At 34.0% G+C, this 18,687-nt stretch overlaps 1 protein-coding gene across 1 annotated transcript; it reads right to left on the bottom strand.

Annotated features, from left to right (window-relative positions):
• Positions 1-78: 78 nt before the first annotated feature.
• LOC136815078 (interaptin-like) lies at positions 79-3,941 on the bottom strand. The gene is made up of 3 exons (XM_067071522.1): positions 1,928-3,941; positions 1,298-1,387; positions 79-938 (listed from the first exon to the last, which is right to left on the bottom strand). Exons 1-3 carry the CDS (start codon positions 3,939-3,941, stop codon positions 79-81), a joined length of 2,964 nt encoding a protein of 987 aa, XP_066927623.1.
• Between the last annotated feature and the right edge of the window lie 14,746 nt (positions 3,942-18,687).

The raw sequence follows: 18,687 nt of genomic DNA, 5'->3' as shown, positions 1-18,687 counted from the left end.
TGAAATTCATGAAGGAGAAGAAATATAGTGGACGAATCAGTTTTCAAGCATATTGTTCGGTTTTTATTCATCTTTTCATCAATTTCTTCCTGAAAGCCTTGGTGCACCAGAGAGTGAAGTCAAATTGGACCCAGATCTATTCTTTTGATTAGTTTGTTTTGATCCTTGAGATAAGCTTGGTGTACTTGCGAGAGATGATTGTCTCCTGTTTACAGAATCAATTTGATTTCCCATGGGGATTTGAAAATCACCAAGATTGATGGAGTTGGGTATTTTATTGACTTTGATTTGTTTTGTTTGTTTCATATCCTCAAAATCAACTCTGTCTTTAAAGCTACCTGCTATTGGAGTCGAAAATGTCCTCAAGATAGACTGCTCTTTTGGTGGGTTATGTTGTTTCACTTTAACATTTAATCTTTGGCTAAACGGTTGAGTGTTGACTACACTATCCTCTTTGGCAATATTTCTTTTTTTAAGCACTTGACTTGGGACTATTGATTTGGAATGTTGCATTTGTTGCGAAAGACCTGAATTTTGTCTCGTAGATTGTTGACGTAAGCCCGTATTTAAGCTCTGCTTTAAAGGTGGCGGGCTCTTGTTTCTAATCGATAATGGTAGATGACCGATGTTCTCTTTAGGTAACGGGCTTGAATTCGTTGCTTGTGAATGATAATCTCTTGAATTTGAAGTCTCATCGTTTTCTTGGAAAGAGTTTTTTAAAGGTGGACTTTTCCTTATCATCTTTAATTGGTCAAATAGCGAAAATCCAGCCTGATGCATTGGTGAAAAATCGAGCGCTTCGCGTGAATCATTGGAAGATAAAGAATGATCTGCTTCAGGTTTATCTCGTTGTTGTTGACTTACGACAGGAATTCCTTTGGTTAAACTTTGATCTTGAATTCGATTTGAGATGGTGTTTAACTTGGCTGCTATTCTCCCTGTGAAAGTAAAAAAGTGAATATTTGAGTTTATTAATAATCAGTAATAATGAAATTTAGGGGAAAATTTGTTGCTCGTAGTGAAATTGTTGCTCTGATTTCCCGGGGGCAAGAGGTAACCTTAAAAGTTTTTCCAAGATAGTTTGCCTACACCTATCCAGTATTATTATCGAAGAAATGATTTGGGTCGGTAGTATTTTCGATCAAATCTTCCCTTCAATGCATAAACTTGCAATTTAAGGTTCCAGTTCTGCGTCAAGAGATACGATACTTTTCTAGAGTAATTGCTCAAGCAATTTTAGTGGTTTCTATGCAAATGAAGATAGATAATTTGGCACAAAAATATAATAATTTCTCACCTTGTAAATCGTCAGTGTTCATACTACTTTCTGTTGTTACTCCAGAAGCTTCAGAGTCCTCTGATGTTTCAATTACTAAACTGTTGACAACTATAAAAGTAAAAGAAATATTGGTGTCATTACAGCGACAAAGAAGATAGGGCAAAACAGAGGCAACTTTAAAGAGGAAATATCAAAGGTCAATCTACTACTCATTTGTATTGTTTAAATCTTTAAAGTTGTGCGACTTTACTATTATTAAGCTGTGAACAATAGAATTCGAAAAGTCCACCGGTTTAACAGTATCTACCCGGATCATCGAGACAGAGGTGTATCACTCCACTATCTTTCAACCAAATTCAACTATCTGGCTTGCAGCAATCGTTCAAGGGAAACTTCCCTATCAGATATTATGTGTTAAGAACTTTAATTTAGTTAATACACGTAAAAGTAGAATCTCTTTAACTCGGACCTCTACGACTCGAATATCTCATTAACTCGAAAAAGTTTTCTCGTCCCTTCAGTTAACAATGCCTTAAAAACATTAGTCAAAATTTCCTTAGGGAACTCCAACAAATTTGTGCTCCCAGTGCGTCTTCGAGTTATGAGGACTCGACTGTATAAGCAAAGAAACGAGAAATCCAAACTAACGTTTAATTTTGTTGACGTAATCTTGCATAAAGAGCTCCTCTTCATGTATCATAATTTCTTCATCAGTTCTCGAGGTTTGCGTTGGTGATGCACATCCTAAAGCTCTGGCCATCTCATCACTTCCCATTGAATCAAGAGAATCACCAGGACTTGATTCTGTTGCACTAAATTCGTCATCATTTTCAACAAAATTCGTATTGGTTAGTAATAGATTGATGTTATTGCTGGCGAAGAAGTCGTCATCAACAATTTCATCATATGGATGCTGTACGTCAGACTTCAGTGGAAAATCGGTGATTTCCTGACAATCAGAAACGGAGCCAGAAATCTCGTCAGATTCTTCATTTTGACCAGCAAAAAATGAATTGGCATTGCTGTTAGACATAAAATCACCAGGAGAACTTTCTTCACCATCATCATTTGCGGCTAGTACCGGTACACCAATACTGGAAACGCTATGGTTTCTAATAGGAGGAACATCATTTGATTGGATTTCAACACAGTTTGATGTATTTAGACTCTCCCTATCTCCTCCTGTAGATATATTACCATTAACCTCCGGTTTACTGTTGGTTGTTTTATTACTGGAGTTAATATCGGACGGTGAATGACTATCAACATTGTCTTCATAACTGAACTTTTCGGAATCTTCGGTCGTTTCAGTGAAAGGCATTTCTTCATATTGTTGTATATGGTGTACTTCATCCTCATTGTTACCAGCAGATGTGCTCTTATCAATATTAGAATTGTTGACGCTGTTTGGGGCATTTTCATCAGTACGAGCTTGAGAGTTCATAAAATCGTTTTCTTTATGGTCAATGTTTTGAGTATCTTTGGTATGTATTTTTCCTTCTGTATTCACTGGGTTTTTATTACCATCATCGACAATTTGGGTGTGGTGATCGATGGTAGCATTATTGCATTGATTCCAAACAGGTGTACTTTTCATTGGTTCAGCTCTTTGTTGTTCTCTGGATAAACAATTGAGCTCGAATGATTGCCTCTCATTTTCTTTTTGGTACTTCTCCAGCTCATCTTTAGCCAGCTTGTATTTTCCTTTATAGCTTTCAGATTTCTTTTGCCAAGTTTTCTTAGAGTCCCGAAGTTTATTGCATTCTTTGGTTTTCGATGTAAGAGATTCGTCTTGCTTCTCCAGATTCGATTTTTGATTGATGCATTCAGTTTTAAACGCATCCAGATCTTTCGTCAACTGCTGTATAATTTTCTCTTTTTTCTCCAAGGATCCAGAAAGTTCTTTATACTTTAGTTTATACTTTGAAACCTTTGTTTTCATGGTGTCAATTTCACTTTGCATTGTCTTTTTGGTGTTAGCCAATTCCGACTTTTGAGTTTTAAGTGCTTTCAAATGACCTCGATTCTCATCTCTCAATCTCTGGCAATCTTTGGTCAAAGCATCTATCAATTTTTCGTAGCCTTGTCGGGAATCCTGAGATTCCTTTTTCAATTGGCTATATTTTTCCATTATATTCTTGATCATTTTCGGACATTCTGAATAATGTTGCTTCCAATCCATCTCTTTGTCATCAAAAGAATCTTTCAAATTTTTCAATTCAACGATAAGTTCGTTGTTTTCATTTTCAAGAAATTTTAATTTCTTTCTAGAGACGTCGCTTTGGATGATCAATTCTTGCTCTTTTATCACCTTTCTCAGTGCATTCTCATTCGCCAGAGATGCTTTCAACTGATTCTCTGCAATCCCCATTCTTTGTTGTTGACTATCCAACTGGTCAGTCAATCTCTGGACATACGCTCCGTATTTCATAGCCAAATGACTCTGCTCATCCTGGTGGTTTGCCCTGCTTTCGCTGAAAACCCTTTCCAGCAATTCAACTTCACACGACAAATTATCATTTTGACGAAGGGCTTCATCGGCACGAAATCGTTCCATTTTGCTGCATAAAAATAAATCTTTGTTATTTTGGTGGAGCTGGTCTAACTTTGCGTCTAAGGCAGAATCAACTTTCGAAGCAATCTCCATGAAAATATTATCCATTTTGAAGCCAGAATATCCGATCACTAATCAATAAAACCAATTTTCGCAAAGAAAAAAGTCATGTTTTTTACTAAAAGTCGGACGTTTAGTAGTTTTTCAGAAAATATTTGACGTCAGAAATAATTATAATTATTATCCGTCGCGCGTAAATAGCGACATTTGATTGGCTTCTTTGCTGTCCAATATTTTCGAATATATAGCTTCCATGGGGGCTATATATTTCAAAAATTGACGTCACACAACGAGTTCAATGACAATTGAGCATCTTCTTTTTGACGTTACGTCACAAAATAAAAATAAGACTTTTGAATAAAAAACTAACACGAAACCAGATTTACGAGCATATAAATTGGAATTATGTTTGAAAACGAGAAATATTTTAGCAATGAACGGATAATAAACCATTTATTTGGACGCAGTCTCATCCAATAGGAAAAATATTGGGCTACGAGAAAAGATATTGGACTCGGCGAAGCCTCGTCCAATATCTTTCTCGCACGCCCAATATTTTTGCATATTGGATTCGACTTTGTCCAATAACTGCTTAATAATCTACTGCATGACGCAGACAAAATGTTATGCTACTACTAGCCATTTTGAAGACAAATTCATTTCTTTTGTTGAAATCCTAGATTTAAAAAAATCGAATTTCTACCCTACCAACTGAAAGTTTAATACGGACGCATATTCATTGAACACCGTCAACACTAGCCCGCTAGACGAAAACCGCCTTCTTTACTGCCAAAATACCGTCATTCTTTCTTCAAACACCGAAACGCCGACAGGAGAAAATATTAATATAGCCGCATCGTTAAACCCAAATCCCCCCTAAAAAGGAATACAATAGGCGGTGGTAGGGTGGTCTTCTCCTTGAGACTAGTTAGCTGTCAATTAGATTTCGTAATCGTGCCGTTACATTTGCAGGAAACAGGCAATCTAATCACTTGATTAATGATCCGTTATTGAAAATAACCAATCCGATTTTAGAATCTGATTTCAATTTTATCTGTGACCATTTTTAAATGGCTTTCACGTTGAGCTAATAGCTTTGAATTTGTGATCTCAATTTCGGAATTCTATCGAAAAATGAACTGTAATTGTTTAAGTATACCTAAAAATAGTTTTCGAAAGATTGCTTTCGCAAAGCTAAAGACTTATTCTCCGATGGAGAATGTCGAGTATACGTTGACCAGACGATTAAAAACAGCCACTTAATGGGGTCCTCCCACCGGTTTGCGTGAATGCATGAATGAGCTTTTTCGGTTGCGTGAATGCGTGAAAATTGAAAAAAATGCGTAAAAATGCGTGAATTAAAAAACCTTTTTCGGAAAAATCTGATTTGCGCGAAACTCGAGAAAAAAATTGCGCGAATGCGTGAATTTGTAACTAAAACCCAAGAACTGACTATGATATTGACAAATTGTGAAAACATGAAATAAAAAAAACATCTGTTGCTACAATACTGCTAAATCATTGAAAACCAGTGAAAACCCTAATCAGTTTCAGGTTATTATTTAATAAAAATACCAAATCACAAAAACACTCTCTTCTCACAGACCCGGTGGGACCCAATCCCACTGAAAAAATTGGCTAAAATTTTGTCCCCATTGGAAAATTGTATTACCATTCTTGTACGCACTGAGAGATCCTTAATGTAAAATATGTGCTACTTTTTTACATCCCCACTGAATTTTCTGACTTAAAACAAAATAATTGAAATCCCCAGCCATAAAAAATATGGGAATATCAATCCCCATCGCGAGTTTAACTCCGTTGTTTTTATCCCCACTTGCTGAAAAAATCCTACCGGTTTGTGAGAGGGGGTGTCTTGTCATGGTGAAAAACCAGCTATGCAGCATGGTCAACATTATTGTATGATTATGAATACTTGACACTGAAGAGTAACCACAGTTCAACAGCAGAATTTATGTCAACAGTAACCACAGCATGATGGTTAGGCCGCTTACATGATATGCTGCTTTTTTAATGTAAACAAAACGGCAATAACAGAGTATGACAATTTGATTTGATTTTCATAGAGTCAGATTTAAGATTGTTAATTTGCCATGTTAAATTCATATATCTTCTTTTGTACAGTTGTTTTTAAAGAAGTATGCATATTTTTACAGTACTTTGACGGATGTTTTGCAATAGTGTAAAAAACCTCTGAATGTCTGGAGGATATACATAAGAGGATTGTCAGGAAAGATAATTAAGATTTGGACAAGATACTACAATCAGGGACAAAATACTTGGTACAAAAGGGAAATTCACCGGGGTGTTTTGAAACCACAATCGATTTGTAAGTGCTCTAAAGTAGGTTCGAAGGGTAGAGTTTTAACTCTGAGTTTTAACGCTAGACTTAGAACTTAAGACCTTAGGATCTGAGGATCCAAAAGTTCAAAAATGGTCCAGTAGGGCTTGAAATATAGCCTAGAAACCAATAAATCCCTCCCAGATCGAAATAATCGATGAAATCAAGTTGAGGGCCTGAAATTGACATTCTCGCTCGAACTTCAAGTTTCGAAAAATGATAAATTAGCCAAAAGTGCAAATATATTATGGCACGGATTGTAGTATAGCTCTCTTCAAAATTCTACATCATTTATAAACCAGGTTTTGTTGAAGTTATCTCTTGCTACGTTTGCGGAAAGTGTTTTACCTAGCTTGGATATCCAGGCTGTAAACCTTTTTTTTTATTTTTGATGTTTCAATCTGCTTTACCACCTAGTCTTCCTAAAGCAATTTGAATTTGAATATCAGATGAGCACTTTGTTCATTCAATTACTGCGCGAAGCTAAAATATGCCGAATCTGGGTTTATAGGCATCTAGATAGACCAAATTGTATACAGCAGGCTATGCTTTATCATGCACATTCCAGAATCAATGTAATATTTTTATCACCAAAGTGAAAGAGAAAAATCTCAATGCGTTTGAATATTCAATTCCTGCTTCTCAACCTTTCTATTCTATGTCTTCTATTGGTCTACTTTTGAATTATTCAGTAGATGCTTTCAGCTTCAGAGTCAACTTTTGTTGGAGGGTGAGAGGAGTTGGAGATATAAAAGAGAATCTCAACAAAATCTCCAACAAAGTATATTATTGTTATATTTTTTAAACGTTTATCTTCCTTCAATCAAAATAAAATAAGGTGAACCGACCATCCTTGTCGAGTCTATTGGAGAAAAGAAGAGAAACTTTTAAGTTGTTGAAAGCCTTTGTTTTGATATTTGAGATTATGAAACTTTTGAATTTTGGAAACTTGAACTGTATCTCTCAATCAAGATGGAGATATTTTTTTGAATGCTGGTTTTTGGTGATTTGGTTCGCGTTTTTGTTCGCTTGGTTCGCGTTTTTTTCTTTGTAATGAAGTTTTTATTACATTGGTGCTTGCATGCGTTGGAAATTATAATAAATATACGATGCATGATGGTTCTTAATGTCACTAGTCTCTATCTTGGCTGTCTAGCTTTGACAAATGGAGCTTATAGATAATAAACTTGATAAAAATCCTGACAATGTCCAAAGTTTGGGCTTTTTTACAATCTGAGGAGATCGTTGTTTTAAGTTTTTCTAAATTTTGTTGTTTACCGTAAATGTTCCGTAATGTAATGAACGATATTCCCATAATACGAATACTATAATTGCTATGATTCATTTCATCATTTAAATTTTCTTACAGTTGGTTATATTGATTCTGCTGTATTGACAGATTAATAGTCAAATATCATTTACCAAGGAATCTTATATTATATATGTTGGTCAAAAGATGCTAGCGCTTGATACGACTGTTTATTGTATTGTTTCAATATTGTATTATGGTCTATAAACGTTATATCCTCCTACAGATTACAGTATTGGCATTTGATATTACATTACATTGTCGAAAAACGGTTTTTTCTTTTTTGCAGCTTTTATTTTGACATGTTATGGAGTTTTGATGAGATTGATGTGATGTCGTTCTTTTTTTGTTAGATCTGGACTTTCAGTTTTGATTGTTGCTAATGATGAATAGTTATCAATGTTATTTTATCAACGATCTTTTGGCATATGGTAATATTGATATTTGACAAGAACTTCTCTTTTTTCTCGTTTTTTTTTATATTCTACTGTAATCGCTCTTTTTGAATCTTGATAGGATGTGAAGTGTTGACATAAAAACATCGACCACGATGTCTTGCCTTATTTTTTATTGGTGAATAAACGGAATTAAAAGAAGTTAAGTGGCATCGAAGGTTATCAATAAGCGTTACACTGAATGCAGTCAGTTAAGAAATTATTGCAGACAATTTTAATATGACTTTGACGGAAAGCTGTGGGATTTTTTGGTGACCTAAGGAAGTATTGTAAGCTCTTTTGAAAACATTTTTTATCTCTCCAATCTGTCTTAAAAGTGTGGGCACTTTGATTTTTTTTCTCAAAAAGCTATACACCATTGGATATTACCGAGGAGAATAATCTAAAGGATAAAAGATTTTTGAAAAGTGAAAAATGAAGAAGAAAATGAAAATAAAAAAAGAAGATTTTTTCGACCGTCTTGAATCGAACATGAATTTTTTTATGAATTTTTTGCTAATATCAAATCTATGTTCAGATTTTTCTAATATTTCTTGGATGAAATTTACAGCTCCTTTTTAGATCTAAAACGACCAAACATGACCAACTTTACAGTGATGTAACTTTTTATCCAAAAAAGATACGAAACATCTGAATACAGATTTGAAATCATAGAAACAGATAGTGGGTTTGCTAGAGCAAAATGAGATGGAGTTTTTATAAGATACTCTAATAATTGGTCATTTTAAGTAATAAAAATGACGCATTCTTCAGAAAAAGTAACAAAATTGTTTTATTACTGGTTAACGACCAACCAAATCAAATAAGAGCTTGTAAAAAACTCCATCTCGTCCCGCTAGAGCAATGTTAACAGGTTCGCTTTTTAAACAAATCGAATGCTTCATGTCTTTGACCAGGTTTTCAGAATATCAGAATATCAAAAATGTCATTGTCATCGTGTCAGAGATCTTTTATTTTTTGACCAAGAATGTCAAGAATGTTAATATAGGTTTTATCATCTCACTATGACCAGTAAACACTTTCTCGTCTAACAAACATTAGTAAGGCTACAGTGTACAAGTTATCTATTGAAAAATTATGTTTACCATTTGATTTTGATACGTCTTGGTTTATTAGTCTTAAACACCCCTGTTTCACAGCCCCGGTGGAACCTTTTTCTCAGTGGGGATAAAAATTCCTATTGAAATCCCGATAAGGATAGCAAATTCCTTTGTTCCAAGGTTAAAAAATTTAGTGGCAATGGTTTTGAAGTGCAATGTTTAAACATTGAATTTCGAATGGGGATGAAATAAAAGTTAATTTCTAAGTGGGGCTGAAATTCTAAGGTATGTTCCAACCGGGACGAAATTTTTGTCAATCTTTCCAGTGGGGCTGGGCTCCCAGTGGGTCTGTGACACAGGGGTATTCTTGAAACTTCAGATTACTAAAATTAACATTGATTTACAATGAAAACTGAAATCGCGTGGTTGCTTGAGATGTTTGTATCGAAAGAATACAGGAGACGAGGTCGAGATGTTTCAGTTTCTTGGTCCTCTAGATCTCGGTAAATTGATCTAATATTTTATCGATTTTATTACACCAGTTATTGGATAAAGAAGAAAGAAAAACCTTGTATTCAAGGATGAAGGCTTTTCACATATTAACCAAGATTATGATTAGCAGATCGCTTCCTTAAGTTTCTTGTCAAGATTGTGCAACAATGAATGGTTCGCGTGTCTAATGGTTTAGGTTGGAGAAATTAACAAGAGAAAAGGGAAAGAGGATGTCTATATCGTTACAATAGTCAGTTAACTTTTATCTATTTGATGCAAGACTTTCAAATCCGGTTTTCTCTTGTTTGATGAAGAGAATTTTTCATATCAACATTCTAAAATCAAATATAGAGCTGGTGAGAATGTCTTTCCTCTTTGATGAATTTAACCAAAACTTTTGCTACGATTGGTGGTTTACTAAAAGAGCTGATGAATATAAGATGTTATGATGAATATGCTCAAACAAACTCACCATAAACGACATAGAGATATTGAAAAGAAAATCACTTTTTTTTGCTCAGATATTTTTTATGGTTATTGAATATACATTTGAAAGTTTGAATAAGGTGAATGGTTTTAAGGTTGATATATTTGATTGAAGCAAACACAGCTTGGTCAAATCGTTGGAAAGCTTCTTTTCTCTTTTTGTTTGTTACCGAGTTCTCACTATCAAATGAAGAAGTGAATATGAAGAAAAATCTAGGATACAAGATATAAAAGAGAAAATATCTTGACGATTTTTGAATTTCGTTGGTAAGTATGCGTTTAGAATATAGAAGAAGAATAGATCTTAAAATTGCTGATTTTGCTTGACCAGATTGCAATAGAAAATTTGTTGTAACCATCTCTACTTTTTATTATGTTGTCGAGGTTAATCATTTTTTATCGCGAAACGAGGAATTGGGAGGCCTGAGGGAGGTAAAAGCCATTGTGTTGAAGTATCTAAACACTTGGCATTATTCATACATATCGATGAAAATCTTGCAAATAAAATCTGATATTTGAAGTCAAGGGCAAGTCAACACAAAAGAGCTTGAATATATATAATATTGGTTCCTGATGAATTACAATGACATTTGAGATTCTTAGATCATACAAGGAGCTGTTGAAAGTTTTGAAGACAGTGCTTTTCTTTTCGTTTTGGTGTGCAAAAAGATCATATTACTAAAAATCCTCAACAAACCTAAAAGGATTTCTTGTTAGATTTGGAGATAAAGGATTTCTTTTAAGCTTATATTCACAGTGTGTAGAAACATTGGTCAAAAAAAGAGACATTGGCGTGTTTCAGAAGCGAAAGCGATGGTGGTTAATTTAAAACATATCATATGCCAAGATGTCATACATGCTGTTATCTAAAGGGTGGACTCCTCTTATTTAAGGAAATCGAATTAACAAAAATTCAACACTCTTTTTTTTATGATTACGGTTTTTTTGCCAATGTTTTACGTACTGGTGAACACTGTCTCCCCTTCTCTCTTTTCTCTTCTTTCTCTACAACAATGACTTGTGATTATTCGTTTCTTTTCATGTTTTTGTTTGACAATACATTTCGATGTGAGCCTTTAACATTCTCTTCCCTCGACTGCTCGCGCATATCAAATTACTAGTGAGGTTTTAGATTCACATACGGCTTTCTTTTCTTTCTTTTTTTGATTGTGACTTTTGAACAAGCATGTGGTGTACTGTTTGTTGGCAAAGTAAGATTCAAACATTTGATGAAAAATTGTTAAATAGTGTTCAACATATGTTTTTAATCTGTATTTTTACTGATAGTAATTCCTCATTTACGTATTGAATTCTATTCTAAACAGGCTACTGTATTGTGACATAATGTTCTCTTGTAGATGCACACATTCCTCAAGGTCCTTTTTACAGTAGTGGCTGAGTCCCCGGGGCTGAGTGGTATAAGATTTAACCTTTTTCGATGGGTACGGAAGGGATGCTTGTATATATTGTATTGAAGGAGCCATCCTAAGAATTTTCAAACGATAAGTAAATCAATATCAAAGGTCATCAAATGTGTAGCATATTGTTTCACAATTACCGAATTGAAGTAAGTTGAACCAAGTTGAACAATGTCGAAGTGTGTTAATAACTTGACCTTTCTTCTGTTCTTGGTGATGCCCTCTTTCTTCTATGCCTATTCAGAAAGTTTTTTGTTTACATTTGGATAATTCGAATATTTTATTTTACGCGGGAAATTCTTTTTGTATCATTGGCCAGAATCATTGCTCCGCAACAGGGTTAATGCACACGGACCAATCAAACGTGATTTAAGAACGCCATCTTTTGGAATGTTTACATTCTAAAAAGAACGAAAGAAGCGCGAAAAGAAAAAAATGTGCGTGAAAAGTTGCTGCATTCAAAAGTATGCAAAGAAGAGGGACATAGAGAATGTGACTTTACATTTCAATGATTCTTTTTATCGTAACATACCACGAGCCTTCTTTTTAAAATGGTTTTAAGTTGTTTAGCTGGCAGCTGATATATTCACATTATTTCAAAGGAAGAAAAGTAGGAATGAAAAAGAGAGAATTGAGAAAAAAACACCTGGTTTTTTGCTCTCGCCCTCTTGGTGAAGAAAGAGAATTGGAGACAATTTGTGAAGAAGGAGGAAGATCTTTTTTTAACAATGTTATATTTATTGAAGAAGACAGATATGGGGAGATTTATGTGTGGTGTGTGTGCAAGTCAGATGGAAGTTGATTGAAGTCAAGAATGGTTAATATAATGTCATTTTGAATTTTCTCTTTTAACATAATCTTTGGATAACAGCATCTTTAGATAACATTTTCCAGTTTGACTTTTTGCAAATGTTGCATTCTTCTTGTGGATACAGTAAAAGAAGTTGAATACTTTAGGGAATGAAATATACAAGATCCTTGATATGGCAGGGTAGGATGGAGCAGTCATCTATACAACCTTGGTGGTTACTGTAATGTTGAAAAACAGAGATTTTTCCATCTCTCAATCTCAACACAGGATATTGCCAAGGAAATTTGAAACATCTTCAAAAAAGTAACAGGAAACATATAAATCTAATCAGAAAGTTATATTCTTTATTCAATATAGATATGATGCAGGATATAGTAGAATATTGATATTACTGTGCATTCAAATTCAACTGAGAGCGTTCTATTGGCCTTCAATTGTTCATTCAATATTTATATCAAAATGATTTACAATGACCTCCTTAAACCCTTCATTTCTATTTTCTTGGTGCTTTACTTTTTAGATAACAAACAATGAAAAGAGCCCTTATCTAAGAAAGCCAATATAAGTACCTTTTAATTGACCCTCCATTAAGAATGGGTTAAATGTCTATATTATGTCCTTATAAGATTACAGTAGATTTGGTTTGAGAAGAGAAGACCTTTGCTAAATTGGCAACCATCATTTTATTGAATACATTTTAAAAAGTAGAGTTGATATATTGGTGATAAAAAGTTGCTATGGAAGTCAATGCATTTGTGAAGTTTTTTTTCAATGTTTTTTTTGAAGCCTTGGAGATTGAGATATTTATCATATGTGTTATGGATATTTAATGTTTATACTGCTGTTTTCTGGTGTTCTGGTAAAGCCCTCTTTCTATATTTTTGAATCTGAAAAATCAAAGAGATTTCTTTATTATATTAGTAAATGAAAAGAAACCTCTTTCTTTTCTTTTGCCGGCGTTTCTGATTCTGGTTTTTATGAAAAGACTCTTGAAGAAAATCTCGTGTGTGACTTCATCTTGGTCAATCTTTGAAAACCTAAGGGTGTTGAGTTTTCTTTCCGTTTTTTTACCAAATAGAAATGAATAAATATTGAATATTGCAGTACTTTCTATTCTTTTGTTCCATAGTCATCCAATCAGAATCTATGATTTCATTGTTTTGCTTTTTCAACAATATGAGAATGTCTTCATTATATTGTTCTCTGGTTAGAAAGTATAAGATCATCTCTAGAACTGTTAGTGGAGTGTGAAAATTATTCTCCTCTTTTTTGATTTTCTTTCTTTGATTTTTGTAGAAGATAATTTTTTGTCAAGAGGAAAAGATAACCTTGTTTCTTGGTGTCAGGATACTATTCTTTCCACTGAAAATGTTCCCATCTCTTTTTCTCTTGTGTTGTTTCTTTGTTATTTACACTGTGGAAAACTTATTTGGAGGAGTTTTCTTGATTCGTTGTTTCTTCTCATTCAATGAGTTAAACACACGACGTGTCGTGACTCTGTATTTCATCCTATTTTCTGCCAAATTCACCAACTTAGTTGTGGAATTGTAATCAATTCTGTTTTGGTCCTAAGACTTTTAGTCAAAGGGGATTGGTAAGATGAGGACAATTTTCTTCATATTTCAGAATCTGTTATTGTTCCCCCTTTTGTAATGAAATGGTGTCATCGTTTGTAATTAGAAGTAAAAAGATAGAGAAGATGGTGTATCTGGGTGTATGGAACATGTATACAATAAACTTCATTGGAGCAGGTTTTTCGGCTTTTTTATTATATATGGTTTTGTTGCGATTTTGGTAAATATATTGGCCACATGTAATATATTGGTGAAGTATATCTTGTCTACAATGGATCTGGTGATAATTGCTCTGTTTGAAGGGCTATTACTTTTCTTAATTGATCTCCAATTATGCTCTCTTTATGTTTATCGTTGGTAACTACAGCCAAGTGTGCCTTTATTTAGTGGTAGTGTGCTCGTTCGTTTATCAGTAGTTGGTCTGGCCTTTGTGAGTGCTTGTGTTATTAAATATGTAAGCGTGGAAATAGTAGGGAGATTTGATGTCCTGTTTTTTAGCATTTAACTTTGTACGGGGTAAGTGTCTTGAACTAAAGACTTCTTAAACTAATTTCTCGTCTCTTGAAAAATAAAAATTATTGATTTTATTCTGAACTTTTATTAACGTGGTTCATCTGCAGCAAATAGCAGTTAAATAGATATCCACAAGGTCTGCGTAAGCATATTTTTTGAATATCGAATCAATGATAATAACACTAGAGAACACTGATTTTTGTGACGGCTTGATTCGAAACCAGCTTTGACATGATTCTTAACATGAATGTCGATTGAACTTTGAATACTAAAATATAGATAAGTTGGCTGGATGACAAACTTATCAGGAAAAACAAACGTAATAAATCTCTAACCATGAATCAACTTTTACACTGAAACGATTCTTACATGTGTTACTGCATACTTCCTCAAAATAGTATGTAGGAAAGGGTGCAGCCTGGGACCTAACCAATACTTTGCATTAAAAAGAGCTACAACAATAAAGAGACAGATTGTTTGGTTGATGTACATTATTCAAAAGAAGTCTTATGTGGTTTCGACTTATCTTTAGTTTCAACCAATCATTCAAGACGTTGTAAATTCACTAAATTCTTTTCTTTATCATTTGCCTTCTCAGTTTTCCTTTATCCTTTTTGTTTTCGTGATTTTTTCTTGAAGAAGTACTGGTTTTCAACTTGAGATTATAACCTTTTGACAGAATGGATATTCACTCCTCTTCTTACATTCTAAAAACCAAAGAGATTTTTCTTTCTCTTACATGTTGTCTTCATGTGAACTAATTGTGAGGTTTTGAAGGAAAAGTTTGATTGTACGATAGGAACTTCAGTGAAATATCTCTGTGACTAAAGATATATTTTAGAGTTATTGCCAAATCCTGCCTTCGGCTATACTTTATTGTTTTATTATACACCCCTGTCTCATCATAAGGGCAAAGACTGTTTTCCTTTTTCACCTTGCTTAATTGGTGAAAATTGTGGCAATCGTATAGTAGTCTTGAACATGATGGTGTTGAGCAGGAGAGATCTCTGATACAGGGAAGTCATGTTTGAAATTGGTTATCAATGTAAGGCCAAATATAACTAAAGATTAAAATGCTTGGGGGTTTTCTGCAATTTGTATCAAAATATGACAAGTAAATAAGCCCTACATTCAATTTTAGAAAGATTCCATCAATTACATCTCGTAGATCGTTTCCATGATCAGTCAATTCAACTATTGCGAAGTTGTGTGAAAAGCTCTTATCGATGCGAACAGATTCTCATACCATAGCATGATGTGATAAACGACATAACTCGACCACACATCTGTAAAGGCAATTACAATAACCAACAAAAGGTTTTTCTGTAGGTTTCTATTCATACCAAAGATGCGAACGACTGCGTTCTAGCAAGAAGCATTCATTAAATATGGCTTTGCAAGATGTAATTCTACGCTTTGACTGACAAGCAGAGTATGTATCAAGCCTTTGTTCTGTCATATCTTTTCTCTCTCTCTAAAACACAGTATCTCTTTTCTCTGTTATTTTGTTTTTATGGCAATCTGTATCCATAATGTAGTCCTTTTTTGATATTATGTCAACGATGAGAGAAGAGGGTGTTATGGTTTGTGTCATCAACATTTGATTTGGACGTGATTTTATAGAACGATTTTTTTGATTGAGAATGTGAATTCGTTTCAAATGCTAGATTTTATTTTCTCTGGTTCTTAATTATATTATTCCATTCATTTGGCAATTAGATTTTGGCTATTATGAATTGGGTAGAGTTGTAAAGTAGTTTTTTACCAATGGAGTCTCCGTTCTCATACGTTTTTCCTCCGCTTTTGGTTCAATGGTGAAATCAAACTGAAATTAATAGAAGTAACTCTTTCATCGATCTTAATGATTGATTCTATTCTAACTTGGTAACTTTCCTGGTGAACCAATCCATTACTTTGTTTATTTATATTTAAAGATTAATTCACATGAACATCAATCGCCCGATTGATCACAATAGTATCGGGCGTGTGCTTCCTTTTTATAGCATTGAATTTTCTATTATGCTCCATTAAGGAATTTTACCAATCAAAAAAGTTTTTGACACCAAAATTTCATTAAAACTGATCCAATGTCTTTGCAATTAATCATCTTTACAGTATCTAGAAAAAGGTTGTATGTTGTCATCATTTTGAAGAGCAAGGCAGCTGGATGTTCTGTTTACACATTTGACATCCCGGTCATCCTTTGGCCGTCATGTATCAATCACCAATCAATTTTCTAACAAGCATAATGGAATGCAACTATATTACACATTCTTTTGAAGGTTGACATCAAGCTAATCAAATCATTTGTATCTAATAATGTTAGTCATTGCGATTGACGCGATCTTAACATTATGCTCTCAAAACCTTTTTGATATTAGATAGGTGTTAGAATATCAGCGACACCAACGTTCGTTTTCTCTTAAACTAAAATGGATACAACCTGACAGGTTATTTCCATGCTAACCACAGGACTTCGTTCAGTAATATATCCATCATTGTCTTACAAGAACCTAGATTTAACAGGACTCTTTTTAAAAATCTTGGGAAGTTCAAATTTTAAACCTTAAGAGTGATAGATAGATAGAATCTACTTTTGCTCAATTGAAAGTTGCAGCAGGCCCGGTGGAACAACCGTAAAAGTGGGGAGGCTGTAGGCTCAAAATTAGATAAAATTCGCTAGGAATTTAAGAAAAAAAATTCATTTGCTCAAAAATGGGGAGGCTGAAGTCTCTCCGCTTCCGCCGGGCCTGTGCAATAAGTTTTGAATCAGTTTGTGCATTTCTTATTTGACTTCTAAAAAGCACTTCAATATAAGATGTAATATCTAATTAACTGACATTAGTGATTCAGGGCTTACCTCACATAGCAAATCGCTGTGAACTATGAAATTTGAAACCAAGGTAAGCCTATTACATGTTTTCGTTTGATCAGATTGATGTTCTATATATAAGAACCAAAACTGCCATTCACTATGTTGTTGTCATCGCATTGCCAAATCTTGAAAACGAAATGGAGGACCTGGTATCTAGATACTGAACTATCACCATAGTTACTGTGTTTTGTTTTTTCAAGCCTTCGAATCTTTATTGGTCAATATCAAAATCTGACCATCAAACTCCTTTTTTCTCTGTTTTAATTTAGAATGTCAATGAATTCCATCAAATACGAGAACAGGAGATTAAGATAGATTACTTTGAACGTTTTTCATATCTGTTGAAGGTTAAGGTTTTTAAGAGAAAGGTTGGCTACAACGGTTTTTTTCTGACAGTCACGAGAAAACTTCAAGTTTCATTGTGTATGTAATATGTTATGTGTTGTTAGGTGCATTGAAAATATTGATTTTTAAGATTCTCAAAATATATTCTGAAATGATGGTTGTAATGTGTGTTCTGTCTTTCCGAAATAGCGTCGTAATTTATACTCCAGGTATAGGATGCAATTATACATTTATTTCCCAAGATAGTCATAATGAAAAATTGCTAGAATAACCTTTTTTCGGATACCGACGCTTTTTTTTACTGGTTCTACAATATAGTGCCGTCATGTATACTCCTGTAATTTTCGAGCCGGTGTTTGATAGAATTCTATTTCGTGAATTACATAAATACTTAGGAACATGAGAATGTTGCTATAATATTTTGCCTGAATAGTGATCCGTTTTCTTTTACTTCAAGGCTAACACACAATGTTTCTTTTAAACGCCGGCTTAATAATCTCGAATGCCTGGTAAGCTCGAGCCCAAACCATTGTCGCTTTTTGTGTCAGGTTTGATCGGTATATTTCGGTGTGCATTTTCTACGAGATAATACTGGCTTCAATACGTGCGATTCTATATCCGAAGTGCGGAAAAGGACCTGGGGACAATCTTCTGTATTCCTATTGAAACATGATTGGTCATATAGCAAAATGCTAGACATGTCATTGGTTGATTATAATTCTCCAACGAATTAAATCTCATCTCCATCTTGTTTAATCACCACAAACGTATCTCAAGTGCTCCTTATATTTTTAATCGCTGTAGAATCAACAACAGTAAGACAATATAATTTGAATATGCATGTATGTACCATCAATGAAAAGAGAATGAAAGTTAATTAAGAAATCCTCTCTTAATCGGTAATGACCGATTGGTTTATAAATCACCAAAGAGCTTTTTCTTGATTCGTTGACAGATATGAGAATATACGCAATGTAATGTCCTTTTGTTGTTGTTTCTTTCTCTCTCTGTGTTACTTTGCATATTGGTGATGGTGATGGATGGTCTTTTTTGCATTGCTATCTGTTTTGTCAAATTTCGAAACATTTGAATATTTGAAGATGAATTGGATATC

The sequence above is a fragment of the Clytia hemisphaerica genome, unplaced genomic scaffold (genome assembly GCF_902728285.1).
Source record: "Clytia hemisphaerica strain Z4C2 unplaced genomic scaffold, Clytia hemisphaerica genome assembly, whole genome shotgun sequence".
Lineage (NCBI taxonomy): Eukaryota > Metazoa > Cnidaria > Hydrozoa > Leptothecata > Clytiidae > Clytia > Clytia hemisphaerica.
Note: the sequence above shows the minus strand (reverse complement) of the source record. Positions and strands in the feature narration are given on the sequence as shown.

What these genes read in the sequence shown, in the direction of transcription:
- LOC136815078 (XM_067071522.1), bottom strand. Translation starts at nt 3,941, where the DNA reads ATGGATAATATTTTCATGGAGATTGCTTCGAAAGTTGATTCTGCCTTA. An exon ending in TTACGTCAACAAAATTAAAC is followed by an intron (nt 1,388 to 1,927) that starts GTTAGTTTGGAT and finishes TTACTTTTATAG; the next exon opens with TTGTCAACAGTTTAGTAATT. An exon ending in GAACACTGACGATTTACAAG is followed by an intron (nt 939 to 1,297) that starts GTGAGAAATTAT and finishes TTACTTTCACAG; the next exon opens with GGAGAATAGCAGCCAAGTTA.